The 27,690-nt window shown below is 40.4% G+C and overlaps 1 protein-coding gene across 1 annotated transcript in view; it reads left to right on the top strand.

Annotated features, from left to right (window-relative positions):
- The window catches only part of LOC309566842 (uncharacterized protein), a 210,968-nt gene that overhangs the window by 176,470 nt on the left and 6,808 nt on the right, over positions 1 to 27,690 (top strand). The window contains exon 15 of the mRNA XM_082272164.1: positions 9,261 to 9,364. Within this exon, the coding sequence (XP_082128290.1) occupies positions 9,261 to 9,364 (104 nt within the window). The remainder of the gene's footprint in view (positions 1 to 9,260; positions 9,365 to 27,690) is intronic.

Raw genomic sequence — 27,690 nt, 5'->3', positions numbered from 1 at the left:
AAATCTCCGTCCCAGTCTCAGGTCTTTTGCAGACTCCATCAGGTTTTCTTCCAGAATGGTCCTGTATTTGGCTCCATCCATCTTCCCATCAATTTTAACCATCTTCCCTGTCCCTGCTGAAGAAAAGCAGGCCCAAACCATGATGCTGCCACCACCATGTTTGACAGTGGGGATGGTGTGTTCAGGGTGATGAGCTGTGTTGCTTTTACGCCAAACATAACTTTTTACATTGTTGCCAAAAAGTTTGATTTTGGTTTCATCTGACCAGAGCACCTTCTTCCACATGTTTGGTGTCTCCCAGGTGGCTTGTGGCAAACTTTAAACGACACTTTTTATGGATATCTTTAAGAAATGGCTTTCTTCTTGCCACTCTTCCATCAAGGCTTTCCCTCATGGGTCCCTGGAGGGGTTCAAACAGCATATAAAAGGATAAGAACGCCTCAGATTTGTACTCGGTCAAGGAAAGGTTTTAATTTATCTTGACAAACAGGTCACAGGATATATCCAACGCACTTGGGGGGCTCACAGCACCCCTTCATCAGGGCTTAAGTGCTGGTAATTATTGCTCTATACTGGAAAGCAATTGTAGGATCTGAATGGTTCTAAAATGCTTGGTTAGGCTGACAATTTAGAATCATTCAGTTCCTTGTCTTATATGATTGCTCTTCAGCATGCATCATTATTACCAGAGCTAAAGCCCTGATGAAGAGGGAGCTGTGAGCCCCCGAAGTGTGTTGGATATATTTTGCAACCTGTTTGTCAAGATAAATAAGGTTTTACTGGACTTAGTACAAGCCTGTGGTGTTCCCATCCTTTAATGTATTGTTTTGATGGCTGTAGGGACCCTTGAGGACAACCTTTGAGGATAAGACCTGATGAAGTGTGAGCTGTGAGCCCACGAAATGTGATACAAATTTCCTGCAACCTGTTTGTCGAGATAAATACATTTTTACTGGACTGTGCACAAACCTGCGGTGTTCTCAGTGGGGACCCTTGGGGGATGCCCCCTTGAGCATATGCCCTGAGAAAGAGGGAGCTGTGTGCCCCCGAATTGAGTTGAATATATCTTGTGACCTGTTTGTCAAGATAAATGAACTTACTAGACCTAGTACAAACTTATGGTGTTCCCATCCTTTTATATACTGTTTTGATGGCTGTAGGGACCCTTGAGGACAACCTTTGAGGATAAGACCTGATGAAGTGTGAGCTGTGAGCCCACAGAATGTGTTACATATTTCCTGCAACCTGTTAGTCGAGATAAATACATTTTTACTGTACTGTGCACAAACCTGTGGTGTTCTCATTCTTTTATATACTGCTTGGACCCCTCCAGAGACCCTTGGGGAAAAGCCTTGATGAAGGGGAGCTGTGAGCCCCCGAAGTGTGTTGGCTATATCCTGCAACCTGTTTATCAAGATAAATAAACCTTCCTTGGACCTAGTACAAATCTGCGGTGTTATCATCCTTTTATATACTGTTTGGACCACTCCAGGGACACTTGGGGAAAAGTCCTGATGAAGAGGGAGCTGTGAGCCCCCGAAGTGCACTGGATATATATCCTGTGACCCGTTTGTCAAGTTAAATAAGGTTTTACTGGATTTAGTACAATCCTGTGGTGTTTCCATCCTTTTATATACAGTTTTGATGGCTTCAGTGGCCCTTTGGATGCCCCCTTGAGCATAAGCCCTGAGGAAGAGTGAGCTGTGTGCCCCCGAATTGAGTTGAATATATCTTGTGGCCTGTTTGTCAAGATAAATGAACTTACTAGACCTAATACAAACCTGTGGAGTTCGCCTCCTTTTATATACTGTTTGTACCGCTCCAGAGACCCCTGGGGGAAAAGCCCTGATAAAGGGGAGCTGTGAGCCCCCGAAGTGTGTTGGATATATCCTGCAACCTGTTTGTCAAGATAAATAAACCTGTCCTTGGCCTAGTAAAAATGTGAGGCGTTCTAATCCTTATATATACTGTTTGGACTGCTCCAGGGGCCCTGATGAAGAGGGGGCTGTGAGCCCCCGAAGTGTGTTGGATATATCCCGTGACCTATTTGTCAAGATAAATAAGGTTTTACCACACCTAGTACAAGTCTGTGGTGTTCCCATTCTTTTATTTACTGTTTTGATGGCTTTAGGGACCCTTGGGGACACCCTTTGAGAATAAGGTCTGATGAAGTATGAGCTGTGTGCCCACGAAATGCGTTGCATATTTCCTGCAGCCTGTTTGTCAAGATAAATACATTTTTACTGGACCTAGTACAAATCTGCGGTGTTCTCATTCTTTTATATACTTCTTGGACCCCTCCAGAGACTCTACGGGAAAAACCTTGTTGAAGGGGAACTGTAGGCCCCTGAAGTGTGTGGGATATATCCTGAAACCTGTTTGTCAAGATAAATAAACCTTTCCATGACCTAGTACAAATCTGTAGTGTTCTCATCCCTTTATATACTCTTTGGACTGCTCCAGGGACCCTTGGGGAAAAGCCCTGATGAAGAGGGAGGTGGGAGCCCCCAAAGTGTGTTACCCCTCCAGAGACTCTACGGGAAAAACCTTGTTGAAGGGGAACTGTAGGCCCCTGAAGTGTGTGGGATATATCCTGAAACCTGTTTGTCAAGATAAATAAACCTTTCCATGACCTAGTACAAATCTGTAGTGTTCTCATCCCTTTATATACTCTTTGGACTGCTCCAGGGACCCTTGGGGAAAAGCCCTGATGAAGAGGGAGGTGGGAGCCCCCAAAGTGTGTTGGCTATAGCTTGCAACCTGTTTGTCAAGATAAATAAACCTTTCCTGGACCTAGTACAAATCCGTGGTGTTGTCATCCTTTTATATGCTGTTTGGACCGCTCCAAAGACCCTTGGGGGGAAAGCCTTGATGAAGGGGAGCTGTGAGCCCCTGAAGTGTGTTGGCTATATCCTACAACTTGTTTGTCAATATAAATAAGGTTTTACTGGACCTAGTACAAACCTGTTGCGTTCCCATCTTTTTATATACTGTTTTGATGACTTTAGGGGACACCCATGAGGACAAGGCCTGATGAAGTATGGGCTGTGAGCCCATGAAATGTGTTGCATATTTCCTGTGACCTGTTTGCCGAGATATATAAATTTTACCTGGACCTAGTACAAACCTGTGGTGTTCTCATCCTTTTATATACGGTTTTGATGGCTTCAGGGACCCTTGGGGACACCCCTTTGAGCATAAGCCCTGAGAAAGAGTGAGCTGTGTGCCCACCGAATTGTGTTGGATATATCTTGTGACCTGTTTGTCACAGATAAATGAACTTACTAGACTCAGTACAAACCTGCGGTATTTCCATCTTTTTATATACTGTTTGGACCCCTCCAGAGACCCTTGGGGAAAAGCCTTGATGAAGGGGAGCTGTAAGCCCCTGAAGTGTGTGGGATATATCCTGCAACCTGTTTGTCAAGATAAATAAACCTTTCCTTGACCTAGTACAAATCTGAGGTGTTCTTATCCTTTTATATATTCTTTGGACCCCTCCTAGGACCCTTGGGGAAAGCCTTGATGAAGAGGGAGCTGTGAGCCCCTGAAGTGCGTTGGATATATCCTGTGACCTGTTTGTCAAGATAACTACGGTTTTACTGGATTTAGTACAAGCCTGTGGTGTTCCCATCCTTTTATATATTGTTTTGATGGCTTCAGTGACCCTTGGGGACACCCCCTTGAGCATAAGCCCTGAAGAAGAGTAAGCTGTGTGCCCCCAAATTGAGTTGAATAAATCTGGCGACCTGTTTGTCAAGATAAATGAACTTACCAGACCTAGTACAAACCTGCGGTGTTCTCATTTATTTATATACTATTTTGATGGCTTTAGGGACCCTTGGGGGCACCCCTTGAGGATAAAGCCTGATGAGGTATGAGCTTTGAACCCACGAAATGCATTGCATATTTCCTGTGACCTATTTGTCAAGATAAATACATTTTTACTGGATCTAGTACAAACCTGCAGTGTTCTTATCCTTTTATATACTATTTGGACCACTCCAGGGACCCTTGGGGGAAAGCCTTGATGAAGGGGAGCTGTAAGCCCCCAGAGTGTGTTGACTATATCCTGCAACCTGTTTGTGAAGATAAATTAGGTTTTACTGGACCTAGTAAAAGCCTGTGGTGTTCTCATCCTTTTTATATACTTTTTTGATGGCTTTAGGTTTGACGATAAGGCCTGATGAAGAGTGGGCCACGAATTGAGTTGAATGTATCTTATGACCTGTTTGTCAAGATAAATGAACTTGCTAGAACTAGTACAAACCTGCGGTGTTCTCATACTTTTATACACTGTTTGGACCCCTCCAGAGACCCTTGGAGAAAAGCCTTGATGAAGGGGAGCTGTGGGCCCATGAAGTGTGTTGGATATATCCTGCAACCTGTTTGTCAAGATAAATAAACCTTTCCTTGACCTAGTACAAATCTGTGGTGTTCTCATCCTTTTATATACTGTTTGGACCCCTCCAGAGACCCTTGGGTAAAAGCCCTGATGAAGAGGGAGCTGTGAGCCCCTGAAGTGTGTTGGATATATCCTGCAACCTGTTTGTCAAGGTACAGTAAATAAGGTTTTACTGGATTTAGTACAAGCCTGTGGTGTTCCCATCTTTTTATATACTGTTTTGATGGCTTCAGTGACCCTTGAGGACACCCCCTTGACCATAAGCCCCTGAGGAAGAATAAGCTGTGTACCCCTGAATTGAGTTGAATATATCTTGTGACCTGTTTGTCAAGATAAATTAACTTACTGGACCTAGTACAAACCTGCGGTGTTCTCATCCTTTTATATACTGTTTGGACTCCTCCAGAGACCCTTGGGGAAAAGCCTTGATGAAGGGAAGCTATGGGCCCCTGAAGTATGTGGGATTTATCCTGCAACTTGTTTGTCAAGATAAATAAGGTTTTACTGGACTTAGTACAAGCCTGTGGTGTTCTCATCCTTTTATATACTGTTTGGACTGCTCCAGGGACCCCTGGGGATAAGCCCTGATGAACTCTAATCCAGCACAATACGTGTCCTCCAAGGTAGACTAGGTGTGTGTTAGTATTTGCCATTTTCTTGGTAGAGTATGGCGTGTCTATAGAGGGATCACTTTGACGCAGCTGGCCAGTTTGGACACATGGATGCCACCGAAGAATCATAATTGTTGTTGCAGTTTGCTACAATTTTGCATCTTCAAAAACAAGAAGTTCCCAAAGTTCTGTCCTAATGAGCTCCCTTTAACTCCATCTCTCTGTATCCCCGAGCAGATGCATCGGCTAGTATTGAATCAACTTGGTTTCTGCATTGTTGAAGTGCATTTTCCTGATGAGATGGTCACTTAACAGCGACTCGCCATCGATCTGTGCTTCCCGCGGGAAGAGCGCGGTACACAATATGACTTATTAGCACCAATTATACTGGAATTTCCTCTAGCAGTTAATTAAGGAAACGTTGTAGCCCTTTGATACTCTTCCATATAAAACATCACGGTGATTTGTGAAGACATCGTACTGCCGGATAGATTACACCAAGGCCGTAATATAAGGATGGGTAATTAGTGTTCATTGCTGGCCATCCTGTTCCAATATACTTTCCATTATACCACCAGAAACGTCTCCTACTGGTTTTATATATCTGTCATGATGATGTAGTGTTGAGGGTGGGGCAGAGACACAATGCTTCTCCTACTGACGCCCAGTGTTTGGGTTGGTCGCAGACTCCAAATATTCAAGGAGATCTGCCCAATCCTGGCTTCAGGAATCAGAATTGTTACAATGACAAAACTACTAATAAAAGACCACATATACTATATTACCAAAAGTATTGGGACGCCTGCCTTTACACACACATGAACTTTAATGGCATCCCAGTCTTAGTCCGTAGGGTTCAATATTGAGTTGGCCCACCGTTTGCAGCTATAACATCTTCAACTCTTCTGGGAAGGCCGCCCACAAGGTTTAGGAGTGTGTCTACGGGAACGTTTGATCATTCTTCAAGAAGTGCATTAGTGAGGTCAGGCGCTGATGTTGGACGAGAAGGCCTGGCTCACAGTTTCCACTCTAATTCATCCCAAAGGTGTTCTATCGGGTTGAGGTGAGGACTCTGTGCAGGCCAGTCAAGTTCCTCCACCCCAAACTCGCTCATCCATGTCTTTATGGACCTTACTTTGTGCACTGGTCCAATTATTTGGTGGAGAGGAGATTATGATGTGGGGTTGTTTTTCAGGGGTTGGGCTTGGCCCCTTAGTTCCAGTGAAGGGAACTCTTGAGGCGTTGGCATACCAAGACATTTTGGACAATTTCATGCTCCCAACTTTGTGGGAACAGTTTGGGGATGGCCCCTTCCTGTTCCAACAAGGTCCATAAAGACATGAATGAGCAAGTTTGGGGTGGAGGAACTTGACTGGCCTGCACAGAGTCCTGACCTCAACCCGACAGAACATCTTGGAGATGAATTAGAGCGGAGACTGCGAGCCAGGCCTTCTCTCCAACATTAAAGCCTGACCTCACAAATGCGCTTCTGGAAGAATGGTCAAACATTCCAACAGACACACTCCTCTTCCCAGAAGAGTTGAAGCTGTTATAACTGCAAAGGGTGGGCCAACTCAATATTGAACCCTACGGTCTAAGACTGGGATGCCATTAAAGTTCATGTGTGTGTAAAGGCAGGCGTCCCAATACTTTTGGTAATATAGTGTATATAGATGGAAGTAACTCGTAGAGATTATAGAATGTTTTTGTTTAGGTCATAATATTTCTTTGCTGACCGCCCTATAGCACTTTTACTGCTTCAGGGCGGCAGATATATGCAATTTTCGATTTCCGCCTGCAAGGAGCGCGGGCACGCCGCCGGCGGGCCGCTTCTACTGTGATCATTTACAGCAGAAGCCGATCTGTGGGTCCCGGGGACTCGATGTTCTCTGGCACCGGTTGTTCGTTAGTAAAGCAGAGACAACTGAGATATGTAAAAAAGGAAGATCTCAGTTCTGACAGGGGGGAAGAGACCGATCCTGTGTCTCTGCAAAGCAGGGCCTAGAATCGATATCTTCCCCTAGTGAAAGCAGCACACAGTTTACACAAAAACACTGGCTAGGCACACAATTAACCCCTTGATCGCCCCTGATGTTTAACCCCTTCCTAGCCTAGCACTGATCACTGTTTTGGTGTCACTAGCCCCCCAAAAAGTGTCAGTTAGTGTCGGACTGTCTGTCGCAATATCGCAGTCCCGCTATAAGTCGCTGATCGCCGCCATTACTAGTATAAAAAAAAAAAATTCCATAAATATATCCCATCGTTTGTAGACGTTATAACATTTGCACAAACCAATTTACGCTTATTGTGATTTTTTTTTTTTTTAACAAAAACGTAGCAGAATACAGATTGGCCTAAATTAATGAGGAAATTATATTTTTAACATTTTTGTATAGGATGTGTTTTATAGCAGAAAGTAAAACATTTTTTTTTCTTTTTTTCAAAATTGTCGGTCTTTTTTAGTTTATACAAATACATATTGGCCTAAATTGATGAAGAAATTATATTTTTACATTTATTATTGGCTGTGTTTTATAGCAGAAATTAAAAAATATTGTTTTTTTCAAAATTGTCGGTCTTTTTTAGTTTAAAGTGCAAAAAAAAGAAATAAAAGAATAAAAAAAAAAATTAAAACCACTTAGGTTCTTTTTACTTTCTAGCGCAAAAAAAAAAAACACACAGGTGATCAAATACCACCAAAAGAAAGATCTATTTGTGGGAAAAAAATGACATAAATTTTATTTAGGTACAGCGTACAACTATAAGTCGCTGATCGCTGCTATTGCTAGTATAAAAAAAAAATTAAAAATTCCATAAAAATATTCCATCGTTTGTAGACGTTATAACATTTGCGTAAACTAATCAAAATACGCTTATTGGGATTTTTTTTTTTTTTTTTACCAAAAACATGTAGCAGAATGCAAATTGGCCTAAATTGATGGAGAAATTATATTTTTTACATTTTTGTATAGGATGTGTTTTATATCAGAAAGTAAAAAATGTTGTTTTTTTTTTTTTTTTTTACATAAATTTTATTTGGGTACAGCATACATCTATAAGTCGCTGATTGCCGCTATTACTAGTATAAAAAAAATAAATAAAAATTCCATAAACACATCCCATCGTTTGTAGACATTATAACATTTGCGTAAACTAATCAATATACGCTTATTGGGATTTTTTTCCCCCAAAAAACGTAGCAGAATACATATTGGCCTAAACTGATGAAGGAATTATATTTTTTAGATTTTTTTATTGGCTGTGTTTTATAGCAGAAAGTAAAAGATATAGTTTTGTTTTTTTTCTCAAAATTGTCGGTCTTTTTTTAGTTTAAAGCGCAAAAAATAAATGAATTAATTAAAACCACAGAGGTGATTAAATACCACAAAAAGAAAGATCTATTTGTGGGGGAAAAAAAATGACATACATTTTATTTGGGTACAGCGTACAGCTATAAGTCGCTGATCGCTGCTATTACTAGTAAAAAAAATAAAAATAAATAAAAATTCCATAAACATATCCCATCGTTTGTAGACATTATAACATTCATGTAAACTAATCAATATACACTTATTGGGATTTTTTCCCCCAAAAAAACATGCAGCAGAATACATATTGGCCTAAACTGATGAAGGAATTATATTTTTTTAAATTCTTTGGCTGTGTTTTATAGCAGAAAGTAAATATATATATATATATATATATATATATATATATATACTGTATATATATATTTTTTTTCAAAATTGTCAGTCTTTTTTAGTTTAAAGCACAAAAAAAAAATAAAAAAAATGTAGAAATTCAAACCACGGGGTGATCAAATACCACCAAAAGAAAGCGCTATTTGTAGGGGAAAAAAAGGACATCGATTTTATTTGGGTAAAGAAAAAAAAAGGGAAAGTGTAAAAGTAAAAAAAATTTGTTTGGGTACAGCGTTGCACAACCGTGCAATTGTCCATTAATATAACGCAGTGCCAAATCGCAAAAAATGATAAATAAAAATAAATAAAATAAAAAAAATAATAATAAATAAAATCATAATAAATAAAATAATAATAAATAAAATAATAGAATGAATAATAATAAATAAAATAAAACAAAAAAATAGCCTGGCCATGGGGCGGGGGTGGGGAGGTAAAACCATCTGAAGTGGTGAATTGTGGTACTAGGCATTTCATATGAGCGTGTCTATGCTCTGCATTGTGAAATCAATTCTGAATTTTTTTTTTCTCTTTGCTTCGCAGTTTTATCCAAGCAGTTGGAGACAATAGATCAGTACCGGAAGTCATTTAAGGCCAAACACCACAAAGCTTCAGCAAGCGAAGAATGCTTTTTAAAAGACCTGAAGGTATTGCTGTGCAGAAACAGTCAGTTATTTTACAACAGCTTACAAACAACACGCTAATAACGTTTTTTATAATAAATCTTTTCTGTTTTCATTACATGTCAAATAAAACCAAAGACATTTCCAAACTCAGCTTACTTGCCGGAGACCAACCGAATTGTCCTGTCTAACAGTATGCATTAAAAACAGGGGTTTAGTCTGCATACATTTGCAAGTACAATAAAATGTTGGATTTCGAGCATAATTCATTACGGAAATATGCTTGTAATCCAAAGCACTCTTATATCAAAGCAAATTTCTCCATAGGAAATAATGGAAACTCAGATGATTCGTTCCACAACCATTTATTCATAAATCCTTCAGTTTATAGTCCATATAAAAAGATTATAGCAATGTGATTGGTTGTGTAACCATAAAATGTCCATCCACAAATGGCGCCTCCACAAGGGGATTAGAAGCAAAATCCAGCAGGAACTACAGAGTATAAAAGAGAAAAGAGGCCCCTCTAAGTGTAGCAATATGGTTACCTTTTATGAAGGTTCAACATTAAGTAACTCACATGGTTTATGATTATAAGAGAAACATCTAAGTATGCAGGCATCCAGGGTAAAGCTGTCCATATTGACCATCCTTGCACCGCCGGCTTTCATCACCGTCAGTGTGCAATCTGGACCGGGAAGACTACCCTGCATTAGAGCGATCTGAAAGCAAGGCTTGAAGGAGCGCAGTGTGGAAGGGATGACGTTGATGACGGTGCGGAGGACGGTCTATGTGGACAGCTTTACCCTGGATGCCTGCATACTTAGATGTGCCTCTTCTAATCATCAACCATGTGAGTTGCTAAATGTTGAAACTTCAATAAATGTAATTGTAACGGAACTAAGGAACAACCAACACAAACAATATTCTACTTTCACCTCAGTAGTACCCACATGGAAGAGAAATATATTTGAAATATATTTTTTAAAAAACTTTTTTTCCCAAATATATTGGAAATATATTTGAAATGCTACAATTTTGGCCATATTCAATATATTTTTTAAAACATTTTCCCTAAATATATTGGAAATATATTTTTCTTCCATATGGGTAGAACCTTCAATAAATGTAACTGTAAGGGAACCGCGACCCACACTGTGTTTGTGTGCTTCCGTCAGTACACTGCTTCCTCCAGTCTTAAACATAGATATCAGATAATACAGCACCCCCATACAAAACTAGCCGGAACTTAGCTTGTATAGATCTGGAACAACTACAACTTTTATTGAACAGACTCACAAACAATATATACCACACAGGAGTACACCCCCCCCCCCCCCCCGTGATGATCAGATTACCCCACCAGATCAGGTGCCTGATTACATTATCATATTAAACAAGCAAAAAATTTGGGGGAGCATGCCCATGTATTTCTAAAGCTGGTGCAGCTATGAACCAAAAGACATGTATATTAAAAAAGAATAGCGCACACATGAAAAAGAAATTACTACCAAATTTGAAGACAATCCATAAATAAAAATGGGGATTTGGTCCCACCATATGGCCATATAGTGCTCAAGCCCACTACTACGTCAAAGTACCCCATTATCAGTGGGTCCTACACTATCCATGAAAAAGAGATGAATCCAGCCTTTCTAACCCTTGGAGATAATACTCCTTGCTGGGAAAGATGTGCAAATGCACTACAGGGGACTCCTCCTATATCCACTTGATAGTGGACACTGATAGAATACAGGTGTGTGTGGGGGGTGGGATGGGTTGCTCAACCTCGGTAGTCTGGTCAGACCGAATACATAATGAACACCCCCCACACACACCTGTATTCTATCAGTGTCCACTATCAAGTGGATATAGGAGGAGTCCCCTGTAGTGCATTTGCACATCTTTCCCAGCAAGGAGTATTATCTCCAAGGGTTAGAAAGGCTGGATTCATCTCTTTTTCATGGATAGTGTAGGACCCACTGATAATGGGGTACTTTGATGTAGTGGTGGGCTTGAGCACTATATGGCCATATGGTGGGACCAAATCCCCATTTTTATTTATGGATTGTCTTCAAATTTGGTAGTAATTTCTTTTGCATGTGTGCGCTATTCTTTTTTAATATACATTATCATATACAGATGAAATTATGTACAGAAATATAATTAACATATCTAAGGAACAACCAACACAAACAGTATTCTACTTTACCCTCAGTAGTAGGATCTTCATTAAATGTAACTGTAACAGAACCGCAACCCACACTGTGTTTGTGGGCTTCCGTCAGAATACCGCTTCTTCCAGTCTTGAACATAGATATTAGATATTACAGCTGCCCCCCCCCCCATAAAAAAACTAGCTGTAACTTAGCTTGTATAGATCTGGAACAACAACAACTTTCATTGAACAGACTCACACACACAATATATACCACACAGGAGGACACCCCCCCCCCTCCTGATCAGATTACCCCACCAGGTCAGGTGCCTGATTGCATTATCATATACAGATGAAATTGTGTACAGAAATATAATTAACATATCTAAGGAACAACCAACACAAACAGTATTCTACTTTCCCCTCAGCAACTAACAGATGACAGTGATTTAATTAAATTGAGTTAATTACCTAGCAGACTTGATGTCATCGAGCTCATGAAGTACAAAGTACAATACACATTATTATAAGTGTAAACCCATCCCCACAGTAGACAATAGGTGAGTTAATCAGCACAATCAACAATGTGTGGAAGACAGGTGGTTGAGCTGATGATATTAGCATCTGCTATGAGTCTGACTGTGCGGAGCGTTCCCCTATTGGCAATAGGCAGCTAGGCCTTTAACATGGATCCTAAGCCTAGAGTCCCAGAGACTTCATCTATTCTCTCAGGTATATTGTTGATAAATATTACTGTCCCATTTGAAATAATCCAAACCATATTCTCAGTGTCCATTAAGTAGCTGTCCATCATTTCCTTGGTCACCCTGTGTCCCTTATAGACATATGTGACTTACACATAAGAGGGGCCTAGGGAGCTGAGAGAGGGATTTCTCAACCTCGAAGGTAAGCTAGGTTCCACGGGCCCCCCCAACCAAAGTGACTCCCGTCACAGTAACCATATTGCTACACTTAGAGGCGCCTCTCTTATCTTTTATACCCAGTTGTGACGTGACGCTACTTGTATTCCAATATTAAAATGTGTGATTGTGCGGCCTCTAAATCAAGCTAAAAATAATAACTAGAAAGTGACAAAAAATGACTAAATAGGTAAGTATGTCATATATATGAAGTGCCAGTGCAAATAAAATCCATAAACAAACACATGAAGCAAAAAGTGTCAATGCAATCAATATTGAAGCTTCTTATAGCTTGTGCAAACAAAAAAAGTCTCTTTTTAATAAGGTGCTTCATAGGGATGACACCACAGTGTAATGACAACTTTCTACTCGTGCTCCTTTTTGCTCCATCAGATTGATCTGCGTTTATGCTTTGTTGACCCCTAGGGGTCTATAATGGTTGTGAGCTTGCACTTCACCTGCATTGTAGACCCCCTAAGAGTCAACAAAGCATAAATGTAGATCAATCGGATGGACCAAACTCTGGTGCGCAGGTTCCTTTAGGAACAATGGAATTCCCTCTTCAAGATGGCTCCTCTCAGCCTACACATGGGTCAAAGGCAACAAACAGAAAAAACAGCCTCCAATAGTGCAGCACCTGGGTTATTAAGCTCAACACACCACACAGAACCCACTTAATAAAATGCACTCACATTTATTAGGTAAACAACAAGCGTACAATAAAATACAGCTTCTCATGTGATCCAGTAAAAACTTCTGCCGCCATTCTCAACCTCTACTCGTTACGCCACCAATGCATGTGGCTTCATCCGGAGGGAACTTGATATACAGGGTAAATCTAAATATAAACCAAGTCTGACAAGGGAAATACCTTGCAGACCAGAAAAATGGGGATTTTAATGTGTCAAAAAAATCTCTCAGAAGAGCAAGTTATAAAAAAAATATATATACATATTATTGGAAACAAAGTATTAAAATCAACACATGAAAATACAGCATACAAAAGGTGTATCACATAATACAACACATCCTACAGTGCAGTGGATCGACGTGTTTCGCCCACAGTCTGGGCTTCCTCAGGATCCGGATGTGTGACAGATTGTTCGAGAAATATATATATATACATTTTATTGGAAACAAAGTATTAAAATCAACACATGAAAATACAGCATACAAAAGGTGTATCACATAATACAACACATCCTACAGTGCAGTGGATCGACGTGTTTCGCCCACAGTCTGGGCTTCCTCAGGATCCAGACGTGTGACAGATTGTTCAAGAAATATATATATATATATATATATATATATATGTATATATACCTTCTAAAAGACAGACAAGATCCCATAAATAATCAATACATATAAATGTAAATGTACATGTAACCTTATCTACACAGCATAATAATATACAAATCACACCTTCATGTTTATTAGCAGAAAGAGGAGCAAACAAACCAATGAAAAAAAAAAACATATATATATATATATATATATATATATATATAAAACTAAAAAAGTGTGGGCGACCAAAGATCAGAAGTAGCCATTGGGGGGGGGGGGGGGGTGACAAAGTGAGGAACGAAAAGAGCCAAAAAAAGAAAAATGCTTATCCTTGATAAAAACACAAAAGTAAATCTCATACTCCAAGCCACGAGATTTAGAATAAAAGACTGGAAAAATAACCGATTGGTCTAAGCAGGAGCATACAAAGCCCTACAGAAAATATTTCCCTGTAATATAATAAAATAAAAATAAATAATCATAAAGACAGCAAGTGCAGATAACCACAAAAAAAAAAAACATAAAAAACACTGCACACAAACTACATGTGAAAAAAGCAAATATGTACCCCGACATCTCAATGAGCACACTTGTATATCAAGACATCGCTCGTTTATCAAGTCAAAATTTATAAAAAAAATGTTACTTGTCTTGAATAACGCTCTCAAACCAAGTTACTCCCAATCCAAGGTTTAATGTATATGCATAAGCTGCAGAGCCCCGTCATTGCACCCCATTTTCTGTAGCCCCTAACTCTAAATTCTAAGAATCTTCATAGTAGAAGCACACACATTTTAACCACTTCCATACCACCAGCCGTCCTTAGGTTTGAGTGGAGACATCTGAATGATGGGTGCAGCTGCAGTCATCATCCAGATATCTTTTTTTTTTCTGAGATTCCCTGCACCATATAAAACAATCATAGAGGCAGTTCAGCCCCTTGATTGTTTTTACAGGCGGCGGGAGGGGACGTTGTACCCCCCCCCTTCCCGCCACACTTTGGTGCTTCTACCGGCTCGCCCATGCGATCAGCAAGCCGGAGAAGGAATCTATCCGGCGGCTGATCACAGGGCGAACTGGTAGAAGCACCAAAGGGCGGCGAGAGGAGGGGGGGGTACGACGTCCCCTCTTGCAGCCTGTAAAAACAATCAAGGGGTTGAACTGCTGCTATGAATGTTTTATGTTTACCATAGATCAGACCGAGGACCAGATGGCCCCCTCGGTCATCTCTATGATTCTCGGAGGCCGGGCATGACGTTATGACGTTACATTCGGCTCCGGCAGTTGTAAACACTGCTGGTGTTCTGCCGAAAACGCCAGCTCGCCAAAATCTCCAACTACAGTACGTCAGGTGACTCCACAGCAGCAATAATTGGAGATGTGGACGAGTTGCTGTTTTCACAGAACCCCGGCAGCCAATACTACTACCAATAAGACTACGGTATGAGTGGACATTGTTTTCCATAAAAAAAGAACTATGACATTGCTACTTAGTAAGATTTCTCTGGTTTTTTTTGGTTTGCTTTTTTAGTTTTATGTCCATTTTTTTTCTCTTTCTCTTGTTCTCTTTATATCATCTTACTTTTACAAATATTTAATATATGAACAAGGATTCCCAAAGCACTACAGCATTGCCACTTTCACAAGTTAGTAACATTCCCCGTTGTTTTTTTTTCAATTTTGCATCTATTTTGTCTTTTTTCCTCTTCTTTATACAATTTTAGTGTCACCAAAAAATATTTAATATATGAAAAAGGAATCCTAAAGCACTATGCAGAGGCATAACTAGAACCTTCAGTGCCATGGTGCAAGAAAACCATGAAGGGCCCCCCTGACCCCCGGCTGGGGCCCTTCTCTAAAGGATTGGGGCCCTTGCCACTGATCCTGGCTCTCTTTACTCTGGCTGTGGGGCCCTTTATTACAGTCTCGCATGTTCTGCCCCCCCATGGTAGAGGAATGTCAGGGCCCGGTCGTAAGTTAAACCCATGGGACCCTGGTAGTTCCGCCACTGATGTCAGTAGGTTTTTTTTGTTATTTTATTTTTTTTTTATTATTTTTTACAATTTTTAGGAGCCCTGTCGGGTAGCTTTAGTAAAATATTAGGGGTCTAAACAGACCTCTGATGTTTCACCTTTGGGACAGAGAAAGGAGATGAAGGACACAGCCCTCAATCTCCATCTCTGCAGCTTCGGCCGCACAGAATGAATGGACAAGAATAGCACTGTACAGAGCTTCCTGTTCATTCACAAACTGAAGCATAGTAAACAGTTTACTATGTTTCCGTTATTAATGGACAGTCAGTGATCGATACAGATCAGTACCTTCCCTGCTCTCCATCCTGACAGCGTCCATCAGACTCCATCCTACCATATTATTATGGTACTTTTTTTATACTTTTTTTAGATAATCTCTTGTATTCTCTCCTGATGAGTGGACTTGATCCACGAAACGCATAGAGTTTTAGGATGTCAAGAATCAATTTGGTTATCATACACTATGCCATCATGCATCTTTACCTATCTGTGAATATTATGAATGCCAATATTGCAATAATTCAGAATTTATAATTTTATACTTTATTTATTGATTATGGATCAGCTTATCATTTCTTGAATGTTTAGAATTGTATTGAATCATTATAATATGTTTTTTCCATCATGTAATAAATATACAATTGTTTACCTTGTGAGTTGCCTCATGCAAAGTCCCACCACCAATGTATCCTCTACTGTACTGTATTCAGGGATGGAGGCATCTCGCTTCTGATGCATCGAATCATTACTATCTCTTGTTCATTATTTATACCATCTTAGATTTACAAATAATAATTTCTTATATATATCATCCTTTTTTTTTTTTTTTTTACCATTTTATTTTATTGTATTTTCTTTTTTTTTTTACAATGTTATTTTTGTTTATTTTTTTGCATATTTTTTTTAGGACCCCGTTGGGTGTGGGGGGGGGCTTTGGTGAAATATCAGAGGTCTTAACGGATTCCTGATGTCTCACTTTTGAGACAGAGAAAGGGACTAAGGAGAGATACATCAGGTGCACAGAATGAATGAACAGGAATAGCTCTGTACAGAGGCTTCCTGTTCATTCATAAACTGAAGCATAATAAACACGGTTCCGATCACTGACTCATTAAGATCAAGGAAGGGGTCGGTATATGATACATTTACCGGCCCCTTCCCTGCTCTCAAACCTGACAGATCCCCCATGGCAGGTGGTGGGAGGGGGAAACCCGGCGGGCTGGGGGGGGCAGGGAAGCACACTGGGGCCTTGGGAAACAGGATAGGGATAGGGAGGTGGCATGAGCGGCATGCAGAGGAATCGGTGCCCTCTATTTCTCTCCTGCAGCCGCTGAATTTCTACAGGAGGGAGAGGAGGAGAAGCGGGCATTTAACGGCTACATGGAGGGATCAGTTCCTCTACAGTACCTTGAAAAAGTATTCATACCCCTTGAAATTTTCCACATTTTGTCTTGTTACAACCAAAAACATAAATGTGTATTATTGGGATTTTATGTGATAGACCGATACAAAGTGACACATAATTGTGAAGTGGAAGGAAAATGATAAATGGTTTTCAAAGTTTTTTACAAATAAATCTGTGAAAAGTGTAGTACATTTGTATTCAGCCCCCCGGAGTCAATACTTTGTAGAACCGCCTTTCCCTGCAGTTACAGCTGCAAGTCTTTTTGGGGATGTCTCTACCAGCTTTGCACATCTAGAGAGGGACATTTCTGCCCATTCTTCTTTGCAAAATATCTCAAGCTCTGTTAGATTGGATGGAGAGCGTCTGTGAACAGCAAATTCCAAGTCTTGCCACAGATTCTCAATTGGATTTTGGTCTGGACTGTGACTGGGCCATTCTAACACATGAATATGCTTTGATGTAAACCATTCCATTGTAGCTCTGGCTGTATGTTTCGGGTCGGTGTGCTGCTGGAAGGTGAACCTCCGCCCCACTCTCAATTCGTTTGCAGACTCTAACACAGTGGTTCTTAACCTTGTTGGAGGTACTGAACCCCACAAGTTTTATATGCGCATTCACCGAACCCTTCTTAAATTTGAAAAATAAAATATGATTTTTTTCAAATTCAAAACAGAGGTATATATTTAGGTATATATTTATACATAGGTGCACAAAATGAACAAAACCATTAAAGAACAAAACCATTAAAACATGATTTTCACACAAAAACAAAAACATAATAATGAATATTTACTGCAAATCAGTGTGACTTCTGCTGCTTGTCTTTCAAAGACCAGTTCAGAAATGACCTCCGCCGAACCCGCCTGACTGACTCACCGAACCCCTGGGGTTCGATCGAACCCAGGTTAAGAACCACTGCTCTAACAGGTTTTCTTCTAAGATTGCCCTGTATTTGGCTGCATCCATCTTCCCATCAACTCTGACCAGCTTCCCTGTCCCTGCTGCAGAAAAGCATTCCCACAATATGATGCTGCCGCCACCATGTTTCACAGTGGGGATGGTGTGTTCAGGGTGATGTGCAGTGTTAGTTTTCCGCCACACAGCGTTTTGTTTTTTGCCCAAAAAGTTCAATTTTGGTCTCATCTGACCAGAGCACCTTCTTCCACATGTTTGCTGTGTCCCCCCACATGGCTTCTCACAAACTGCAAATGGGACTTCTTATGGCTTTCTCTCACCAATGGCTTTCTTCTTGTCACTCTTCCATAAAGGGCAGATTTGTGGAGCGCATGTCTAATAGTTGTCCTGTGGACAGATTCTCCCACCTGAGCTGTGGATCTCTGCAGCTCCTCCAGAGTTCCCATGAGCCTCTTGGCTGCTTCTCTGATGAATGCTCTCCTTGCCCGGCCAGTCAGTTTAGGTGGATGGCCATGTCTTAGTAGGGTTGCAGTTGTGCCATACTCTTTCTATTTTCGGATGATGGATTGAACAGCGCTCCCTGAGATGTTCAAAGCTTGGGATATTTTTTTATAACCTAATCCTGCTTTACACTTCTCCACAACTTTACCCCTGACCTGTCTGGTGTGTTCCTTGGCCTTCATGATGCTGTTTGTTCACTAAGGTTCTCTAACAAACCTCAGAGGGCTTCACAGAACAGCTGTATTTATACTGAGATTACATTACACACAGGTGGAATCTATTTACTAATTAGGCAAAGACAGGAAATGAGGGCTCATGGAACTTTTAAGAGACACACAACGAATATAAAATTACATTAGTTTATTACATAAAAATAGTATAAAAATACATACATAATATACCTCAAATGACAAAGATGATCATCAACAAGAAAATACAAAATAGATACACATAATTATTAGTCTATTTCTGACAAATCAGAGATACTGATCAATCCCTACTGGATGAATCTCGACAGGTTTTGCAAAAACACTATTTCACTTCATCAGGAGAAAACACAGATATACCGTATTGATCGGCGTATAACACGCACCTACATTTTAGGAGAGAAATTTCAGGAAAAAAAGCTGAAATTTAAAATAAACAGCTTTGAACTCAGAACATTTTTTTTAATCAAATGCAGTCTCACCAGTGCCCACGAATGCAGCCTCCTCATCAGTGCAGTGCCCACGAATGCAGACTCCTCATCAGAGCAGTGCCCATGAATGCAGCCTTGCAAGCGCAGTGCCCATCATTGCAGCCTCGCCAGCGCAGTGTCCATCCTTGCAGCCTCGCCAGCGCAGTGTCCATCCTTGCAGCCTCGCCAGCGCAGTGCCCATAGTTGCAGCCTCGCCAGTGCTGTGCCCGTAATTGCAGCCTCACCAGCGCAGTGCCCGTAATTGCAGCCTCCCCAGCGCCATTGACACTATGTGAATACATTTTTTAAAAGTCCAGGAAGCAGCGACGAGAGTTAGAAGGGGGCGGGAGGGGCCGAGTAGAAGGAAGGACGCACGTGCGGTCATCGGAAGTCCCGACGCCTATGATAGACGTCGGCATAGGAGGCGGGACTTCAGATGACAGCGTGTCCTTCCTTCTCCTTGGCCCCGCCCGCTCCCTTCTACCACTCTGCGCTGCTTCCTGGACTTTTTTTTTATATCGGCGTATAACACGCACTGCTACTTTTTCCTCCATTTTTAGGAGGAAAAAGTGTGTGTTATACACCAATAAATATGGTATATCTTCACATAGAGCAGCAGCTTGCAATTTCAGCCATGGTCAAAATCCACCAGTGTAGACACTACTGTTTTCCTATGTCCAGACCAATAAATGAGATAGCGACAGAAGAAAAAGCAATCCCCCTCACAAAGAAAATGTTTGTGCTATTCATTCCCTCCGGGAGTTGGGGAGAGAAGGGACACCAAGGCTAGAGAGAGACATAGAGGCAAAACCTCCAGATGGAAAGGCCAGAAGATGATAAGAACCTAAACCTCCAAGGTCTGGTAAAGCATGAGTCTGGCAACCAGGTTTTTCTCATCACAAACCTGGTTGTCCCTTCTCTCCTTCTCTCTTCACTCTTAGGGCCAGGGCAGCCATCAGAAATGTTGGGGCCCCTTACACAGCTTTAGGCCTGGGCCCCTCTGGGCCTGACCACCAACATTTTGTGGGGCCCGCCCTCTGGCCATCCCACCAAGTCCTTCAGTGCACCCACTTCTGTTTTAACACTCTTACAACTTAATGAATGAAAATTAATCCAATCCATCAAAGAGACATCCCCATATATTCAGCAAAGAGACATCCCAATCCAGTAAAGAGATGGTCTCATATATTCAGCAAAGAGACATCCCAATCCAGTAAAGAGATGGTCTCATATATTCAGCAAAGAGACATCCCAATCGAGTAAAGAGATGGTCTCATATATTCAGCAAAGAGACATCCTAATCCAACAAAGAGACGGCCTCATATATTTAGCAAAGAGACATCCTAATCCAACAAAGAGACTGCCTCATATATTTAGCAAAGAGATATCCCAATCCAGCAAAGAGACAGACTCATATTTTTAGCAAAGAGACAGCGCAATCCAGCAAAGAGACATCCCTTCAGCTGCATCGGCTTACTCTGCCGCTGCCATGCTTTAGCAATTGCTAGTTACTACAGCAGCAACAACTCAGTCTTGTTGGTTGGGGCCTGGGCGGCTGGGCCCCTTGGAACCCCTGGGCCCCCTACATGTGTATGGGCTGTCCCCCCCTGATGGTTGCCCTGCTTAGGGCTCTTTCACACGGTCCGCCTCCGTTAGGCGGATCCGTGCTGCTCAGCGGGGATCGATCCGCCGATCCCCGCTGAGCCGGCGGATGACAGCTCCGTCTCCGCTTGCAGTGCGGAGAGGGAGGTGTCACAGCTCCCGCTGCTCTCTATGGGGGATCGGATGAGAGCGGACCGCCTGTCCGCTCTCATCCGATCTGATCCCCAGGACGGATGGAAAATAGGGTTTCCATCCATCCAGATTTCACGGACAGGATCGGATGCGGATGGCAGCGGGTGACATGTCTCCGCTGACATCCGGTGCTCCATAGGGCTGAATGGGCATCCGATCAGATCCACCTAAAAAACGGACAGGCGGATCTGATCGCAACGCCTGTGTGAAAGAACCCTTACTTTCTTGGGGACTGAGACACATCTGGATTCCATACATATCAGCTCAGTACTTTTGTATTTACTAATTAGGTGACTTCTGAAGGCAACTGGTTCCACTAGATGGTATCAGAGTAAAGGGGGGTGAATACAAATGCACGTCACTCTTTTCACATATTTATTTAAAAAAAAGTTTGAAAACCAGTTATCGTTTTCCTTCCACTTGACAATGATGTGCCACTTTGTGTCGGTTTATCACTTAAAACCCCAATAAAATACATTTAACTTTTTAGCTGTAACATGACAAAATGTGGAAAATTCCAAGGGGTATGAATACTTTTTTAAGGCACTGTACTTGCTTGAAATTTTTGTTGTTGAACCTCTTCTTTCACCGCAGTTTCTGTTAAAAAAAAAAAAAAAAAAAAAATCTGTGCTTGTGATTTTTGTTTCTCGCTGTCTTTTAGAATCTTACTTTTATTCATCACAGTTAATGACATTTGAACACGAGCACCGAAACATTTTAACAGGTTTGCTACGGAGAGTTTGACAGCTGTTATTTTTTAAATTTTTTTTCTTACTTTTTTTTTTTGTAAAATTCTCTTCAACATATGCTAACTCTTTTTTTTTCTTATTCCTGACAAGAATTTTACAGTTAAAAGTTGTTGAGATCAATTTGTCTAAAGTGCACCCTGGCAGTAATAAAAAAAAAAAGAAAAACATTTTGGTTTTCTGTTTTTACAAATGCTACTTTGATATCACATCTTGGTCAAAGTAGGCGAAGGTCTGTCTTAAGCTTTTTGCTGTATGTATCATACAGTGTTAATTTTGATGTCAACATTCGATTTAGTTTTAGTCATTCATTTTTGGACTAAAATGGCATTTTTAGTTTTAGTCGTATTTTAGTCATCAGAATAGTTTTAGTTGCAGTCGTATTTTAGTCAATTAAAATCGTATGGATTTAGTTAAATTGTAATGCATTGTTTAAGTATATCTCTGGAACTGCCAAACTCATATACTTTTGGAGTAAAAATCGAATAACATGTGATATTATAGTATTATGGTTTGAACATGCACTACAGACACAGATTTAGCCGTCGTACTACACAACATCTTTATAAATAAAACCATGAGCCCCCATTCACACTGGGGCGACGCTACTTCGCACCGCGACCTCCGAGGTCGCGGTGCGAGCAGCGCGCCGCTACCTCGGAGCGGCCGCCACGGACTTCGTAACATTGAAGTCTATGGCGGTCGCCTCCTGGTCGCCCCAAAGAAGCTCCGGACCCTTTTTCTGAGTCGGAGCGACTTGTGTCGCTCCTATCAGAACGGGTCCGCAGCTTCCCTATGGGAGGCGACCTGCGGCGACCTGTGAGGCGACCAGGTCGCCTCACAGGTCGCCCCAGTGTGAACCGAGGCTAAACAAACAAAAATATTGATTTTTGATCAACAGAAGTGTAACTTTAAAATATTTATATTTATATATATATATATATATATATATATATATATATATATATATATATATATATATATATATATATATATATATAAAGCAAAACAAAAAAAAACTGTAAACTCTATTGGCTGTAATGCCATTGCATATATTACCTGAATATATTTCTAACAGAAAATATTAAAAAATATATTGCAATTAAAAAAAAATAGGAAAAAGCTTTTTAACCGCTTCAATACAGGGCACTTTCACCCCCTTCCTGCCCAGGCCAATTTTCAGCTTTTAGCGCTGTTGCATTTTGAATGACAATTGCACGGTCATGCAACACTGTACCTAAACCAAATTTATGTCATTTCCCCCCCACAAATAGAGCTTTCTTTTGGTGGTATTTGATCACCGTAAGGTAAACAAATAAAAAAAAGATCAAAAAGTTTGAAAAAAAAAAAAAAAGTTTTTTTGTTTATGTTATACAATTTTGTAAATAGATACATGATATGCAGCATTGGTGGGCACTGATAGGCGGCACTGGTGGGCACAGATAGGTGGCACTGCTGGGCACAGATAGGCGTCATTGATGGGCACTGATAGGTGGCACTGATGGGCACTGATAGGTGGCACTGATGGGCACTGATAGGTGGCACTGATGGGCACTAATGGGCACTGATAGGCGGCACTGGTGGGCACTGATGCTCACTGATAGGCGGCACTCATCAGCACTGATGGGCACTAATGGGCACTGATAGACAGCACTGGTGGGCAATAATGGGCACTGGTGGGCGGCACTGATGGCAATGATGGGCACTGGTGGGCAGCACTGATGGGGAGGGCACTGGTGGGCTCTCTGAGCCCTGATTGCCATAGTGGGCATCCCTGGGGTCATGGGTGGGCATCCCTGGGGTCATGGGTGGGCATCCCTGGTGGTTCTAGTGGCACCCCCCCGAGGGTCTGCACTGGTAATCAATGATCTGATTACCAGTGCAGACCCCTCTGTCAGGAGAGCCGCAGATCGGCTCTCCTTTACTCGTGCCTGTCAGGCACGTACTGAGGAAAGTGGATCAACGGCTCTTCCTGTGTACTATGTGACCAGCTGTGATTGGACACAGCTGGTCACATGGTAAAGAGCCTATGTCAGTCATATTTCATATGACATCCGGTCAGGATAATGCAACCACTTTCCCGCCGTCAATTGCCTATAGGGCAGGCGGGAAGTGGTTCATTTTCTTGTTTGTCAGCAGCTTAGTAGATGCCCCCTTCTTATTCCTATGTGGTAGTGCAATACATGTTAAAACCTGAATGGGCAATTATTATAGGCTGGGGAATGAACTGTGTTGCTGATTCAGAAAAGGCCAGCAGAGGGCGCCAAAGAGATAACGTGAATGAGTGTAATATGTGGAACTGCATAGGAAAGAGTAAAGATTGATGGGAGCCTGCATCCCTCAGCCAGTACAGCTTGCCGATACAGTCAGGGGGCTGTATGCAAATTGCAGAACAAATTTAAAACAGAGCTCCACCCAAAAGGGGAAGCCCGGCTTGTTCGCACCCAACCCCCCCTCCACTGCCACATTTGGCACTTTTTTGGGGGGGGGGAGGGAGTGGGTACCTGGTTTTGACAGGTACCCGCTCCCACTCACGGCTAAGATCACTGACCAACGATCTACGAGCATTTCTGGCCCCACCTCCTTGAAGCCGCTGCCTTCTGGGACACACAGGTCATAGAAAACGGCAGGACCGTTCAGAAAGCACTGCGCGACTTGCCCATGCGCAGTGGGAAACCGGCTGTGAAGCCTGAAGGCTTCACTATCGGTTTCCCTTATTCACAATGCCGGCACCTGCACCCGAAGCCAATTGACAATTCGCCTTGGGGGTGCCGACATCGCTGGACAGGTAAGTATCCTTCTATGAAGAGTCAGCAGCTACAGCATTTGTAGCTGCTGACTTTTATTTATTTATTTATTTATTTATTTATTTAGACTGGAGCTCCTCTTTAGGAAACTGCCAGCATACAAGCCCTGATGAAGGGTGTCCCTGAAATTTGTTGGGTTTCTACCCTTATATCATGTTTAAAAGAAAAAAAAAAACCTTGATGGTTTATTGTGGCACTCATACTCTTCCAGTACCTTTTGATACCCCTGTTAATATCCCTGTTGATACCTCTGTTGATATCCCTGTTGATACCCCTGTTGACACCCCTGTTGATACCCCTGTTGATACCCCTGTTAATATCCCTGTTGATACCCCTGTTGATATTCCTCTTGATACCCCTGTTTATATCCCTGTTGATACCCCTGTTAATATCCCTGTTGATATCCCTGTTGATAACCCTGATGATACCCCTATTGATATTCCTGTTGCTACCCCTGTTCATACCCCTATTGATACCCCTGTTGATATCCCTGTTGATATCCCTGTTGATATCCCTGTTGATACCCCCGTTGCTACCCCTTTTGATATCCCTGTTGATACCCCTGTTGATACCCCTGTTGATATCCCTGTTGATATCCCTGTTCATACCCCTGTTGATATCCCTGTTGATACCCCTGTTGACAGAGCGCTGCCCCCGAAAAGTTCAAAACTCTACTTATCCTTATCCGCCCAAAGGGTTCCAGACTGCCCTTAATACACAACTTCTTTTTTTGGAGGTGACTATTGCCAACAGGACAGCAAATTATGGGAAATCCAAAATGTTATAGCAGTTACCCGGACAGGGGGAGAGGGGAAATCTTCCAATGGGGGCCCCCTATTCTGTCAACAACTGTTCCTCCCTTTTTCTATTATTTCTGCAGAACAGAATGAGAAAGGAAATCTTCCTAATGGGATACAGACATCAAAAATCTTTAAATTGACTTTGAAAGAAACATGATATGTTCTCACAATTTGGCTGGTTTGGCATTAGGATAAAAAAAAGGAGATGACCAAAGTAAACAGGAATAACCGTAGTATATTCCCTCCTCGTTCCTCTGCACACAACGCGGGCTGCGCTAGACAGTAAGACTTCAGCACAATAAATAATATCGGAAGCTGCTTGCATTTTAGAAAGGGGGAAACATTGGCCATCTTCATAAATATTTTAAAATAGATTCTCAAATCCTTTAATATAGCAGTTCTACGGCAATGCCACTATCTTTTTGAATTCTAGTAAGATTCCCCCCCCCTTTCTTTTTATTTTTTTATGTCCTTTTTTTGTTTTTCTCTTGCTCTCCAAGATCACCATCTTAGTTTCACAAATAAATATTTCATGCATGAAAAAGGATTCCCAAAGCACTACACTAAGTATTCCACTTTCCAGTGTTAGTAAAATTCCCCTTTTGTTTTGTTTTTGTTTTTTGTTTTTTGTTTTTTTTTAGTTTTGTGTTTTGTGCTGATTATTTTTCTCTTACTGCTACTCTCTTTATACCATCTTAGTTTTACAAATGCACCATGACATTGCCACTTACCACTGTTGCTAACATTCCCCTTTGTTTTTCTAAGGTTTTGTATCTGTTTTTGCCTCTTCCTCTTGCCACCTCTTTATACCATCTTAGTTTTACTATTTTTCTATTTTATTTTCTCTCTAATGTTTGCTCTTTTTTTTACAATCTTAGTTTTACAAACTAGAAATATTTAAAAAGGGATTCTCAAAGCACCACTAGGTTGCCACTTTCCAGTGTTCAACTTTTTAACTGTTTTTCTATGAGGTTTATAATTATATATATATATATATATATATATATATTTTTTTTTTTTCTTGCTAGCTCTGTGTACCATCTTAGTTTTACAAATACATATGTATTATATGAAAAAGGATTCCCAAAGCACCAGGCATCGCCACTTTCCAGTGTTTTTTGTTTTTCTTAGTTTTGAGTTTTGTGCTCATTATTTTTCTCTTACTGCTACTCTATACCATCTTAGTTTTACAAATGCACTGTGGCATTGCCACTTACCAATGTTGCTAACATTCCCCTTTATTTTTCTAAGGTTTTGTATCTGTTTTTGTCTCTTCCTCTTGCCACCTCTTTATACTATATTAGTTTTACAACATTTGTCTATTTTTTTTTCCTCTCTAATGTTTGCTCTTTTTATACAATCTTAGTTTTACAAAGTAATATATTTAAAAAGGGATTCCCAAAGCACCATGACATTGCCACTTTTCAGTGTTAGCAACATTCAACTTTTTTACCTGTTTTTCTAAGGGTTTGTATATATATATATATATATATATATTTTTTTTTTTTTTTTTTTTCTCTTGCTAGCTCTATATACCATCTTAGTTTTACAAATAAAGCACCAGGCATTGCCACTTTCCAGTGTTGGTAACATTCCCCCTAGCTTTTTTCATGTTAATTTTGTTTCTCTAAAGTTTTGTATCTTTTTTTTTTGTCTTGCTATTTCTTTATACCATCTTAGTTTTACAAATAAATATTCTCTGAAAAACGATTCCCAAAGCACTGTGACATTGCCATTTTCAAGTGATAGTAACATTTACCTTCTTTTTTTTTAAGTTTTGTATTCATTATTATATTACATTTATTTGAAAAATAATAATAGAAATAATAATAATAAATAATAATAATAATAACAATTATCATCATCATCATTATTATTATTATTATTATTATTATTATTATTATTATTTAAATAAACATAAATATATTATCAATAAAGAATAATCAGACTATATATAATAATAATAGCAATAATAATAATAAGTATTATTGTTGTTGTTAATTAAAATAATGATATTGATAATGTTAAAATATTTATAGTGATCACTACTTTTTTCTATTAATATATTTATAATTACTTATAATCATACTACTAAAAAAAAAAAAAAAAATAATAATAATAATAATATTATTATTATTATTAATAATAAAGTATAATAGTTTATATATTATTTTATATTATATTATATAATATTAAATTATATTATATTTATTACATTTCACAGAGATGACAGAACTTCACCTGATAATGCTTTTATCTAAAGGCACAATTTTTGTCAAATAAATATTTAATATATGAAAAAAGATTCCCA

The sequence above is a fragment of the Pelophylax lessonae genome (assembly GCF_965119305.1).
Source record: "Pelophylax lessonae genome assembly, chromosome: 11".
Lineage (NCBI taxonomy): Eukaryota > Metazoa > Chordata > Amphibia > Anura > Ranidae > Pelophylax > Pelophylax lessonae.
This window is presented reverse-complemented; position numbering and strand designations above follow the sequence as displayed.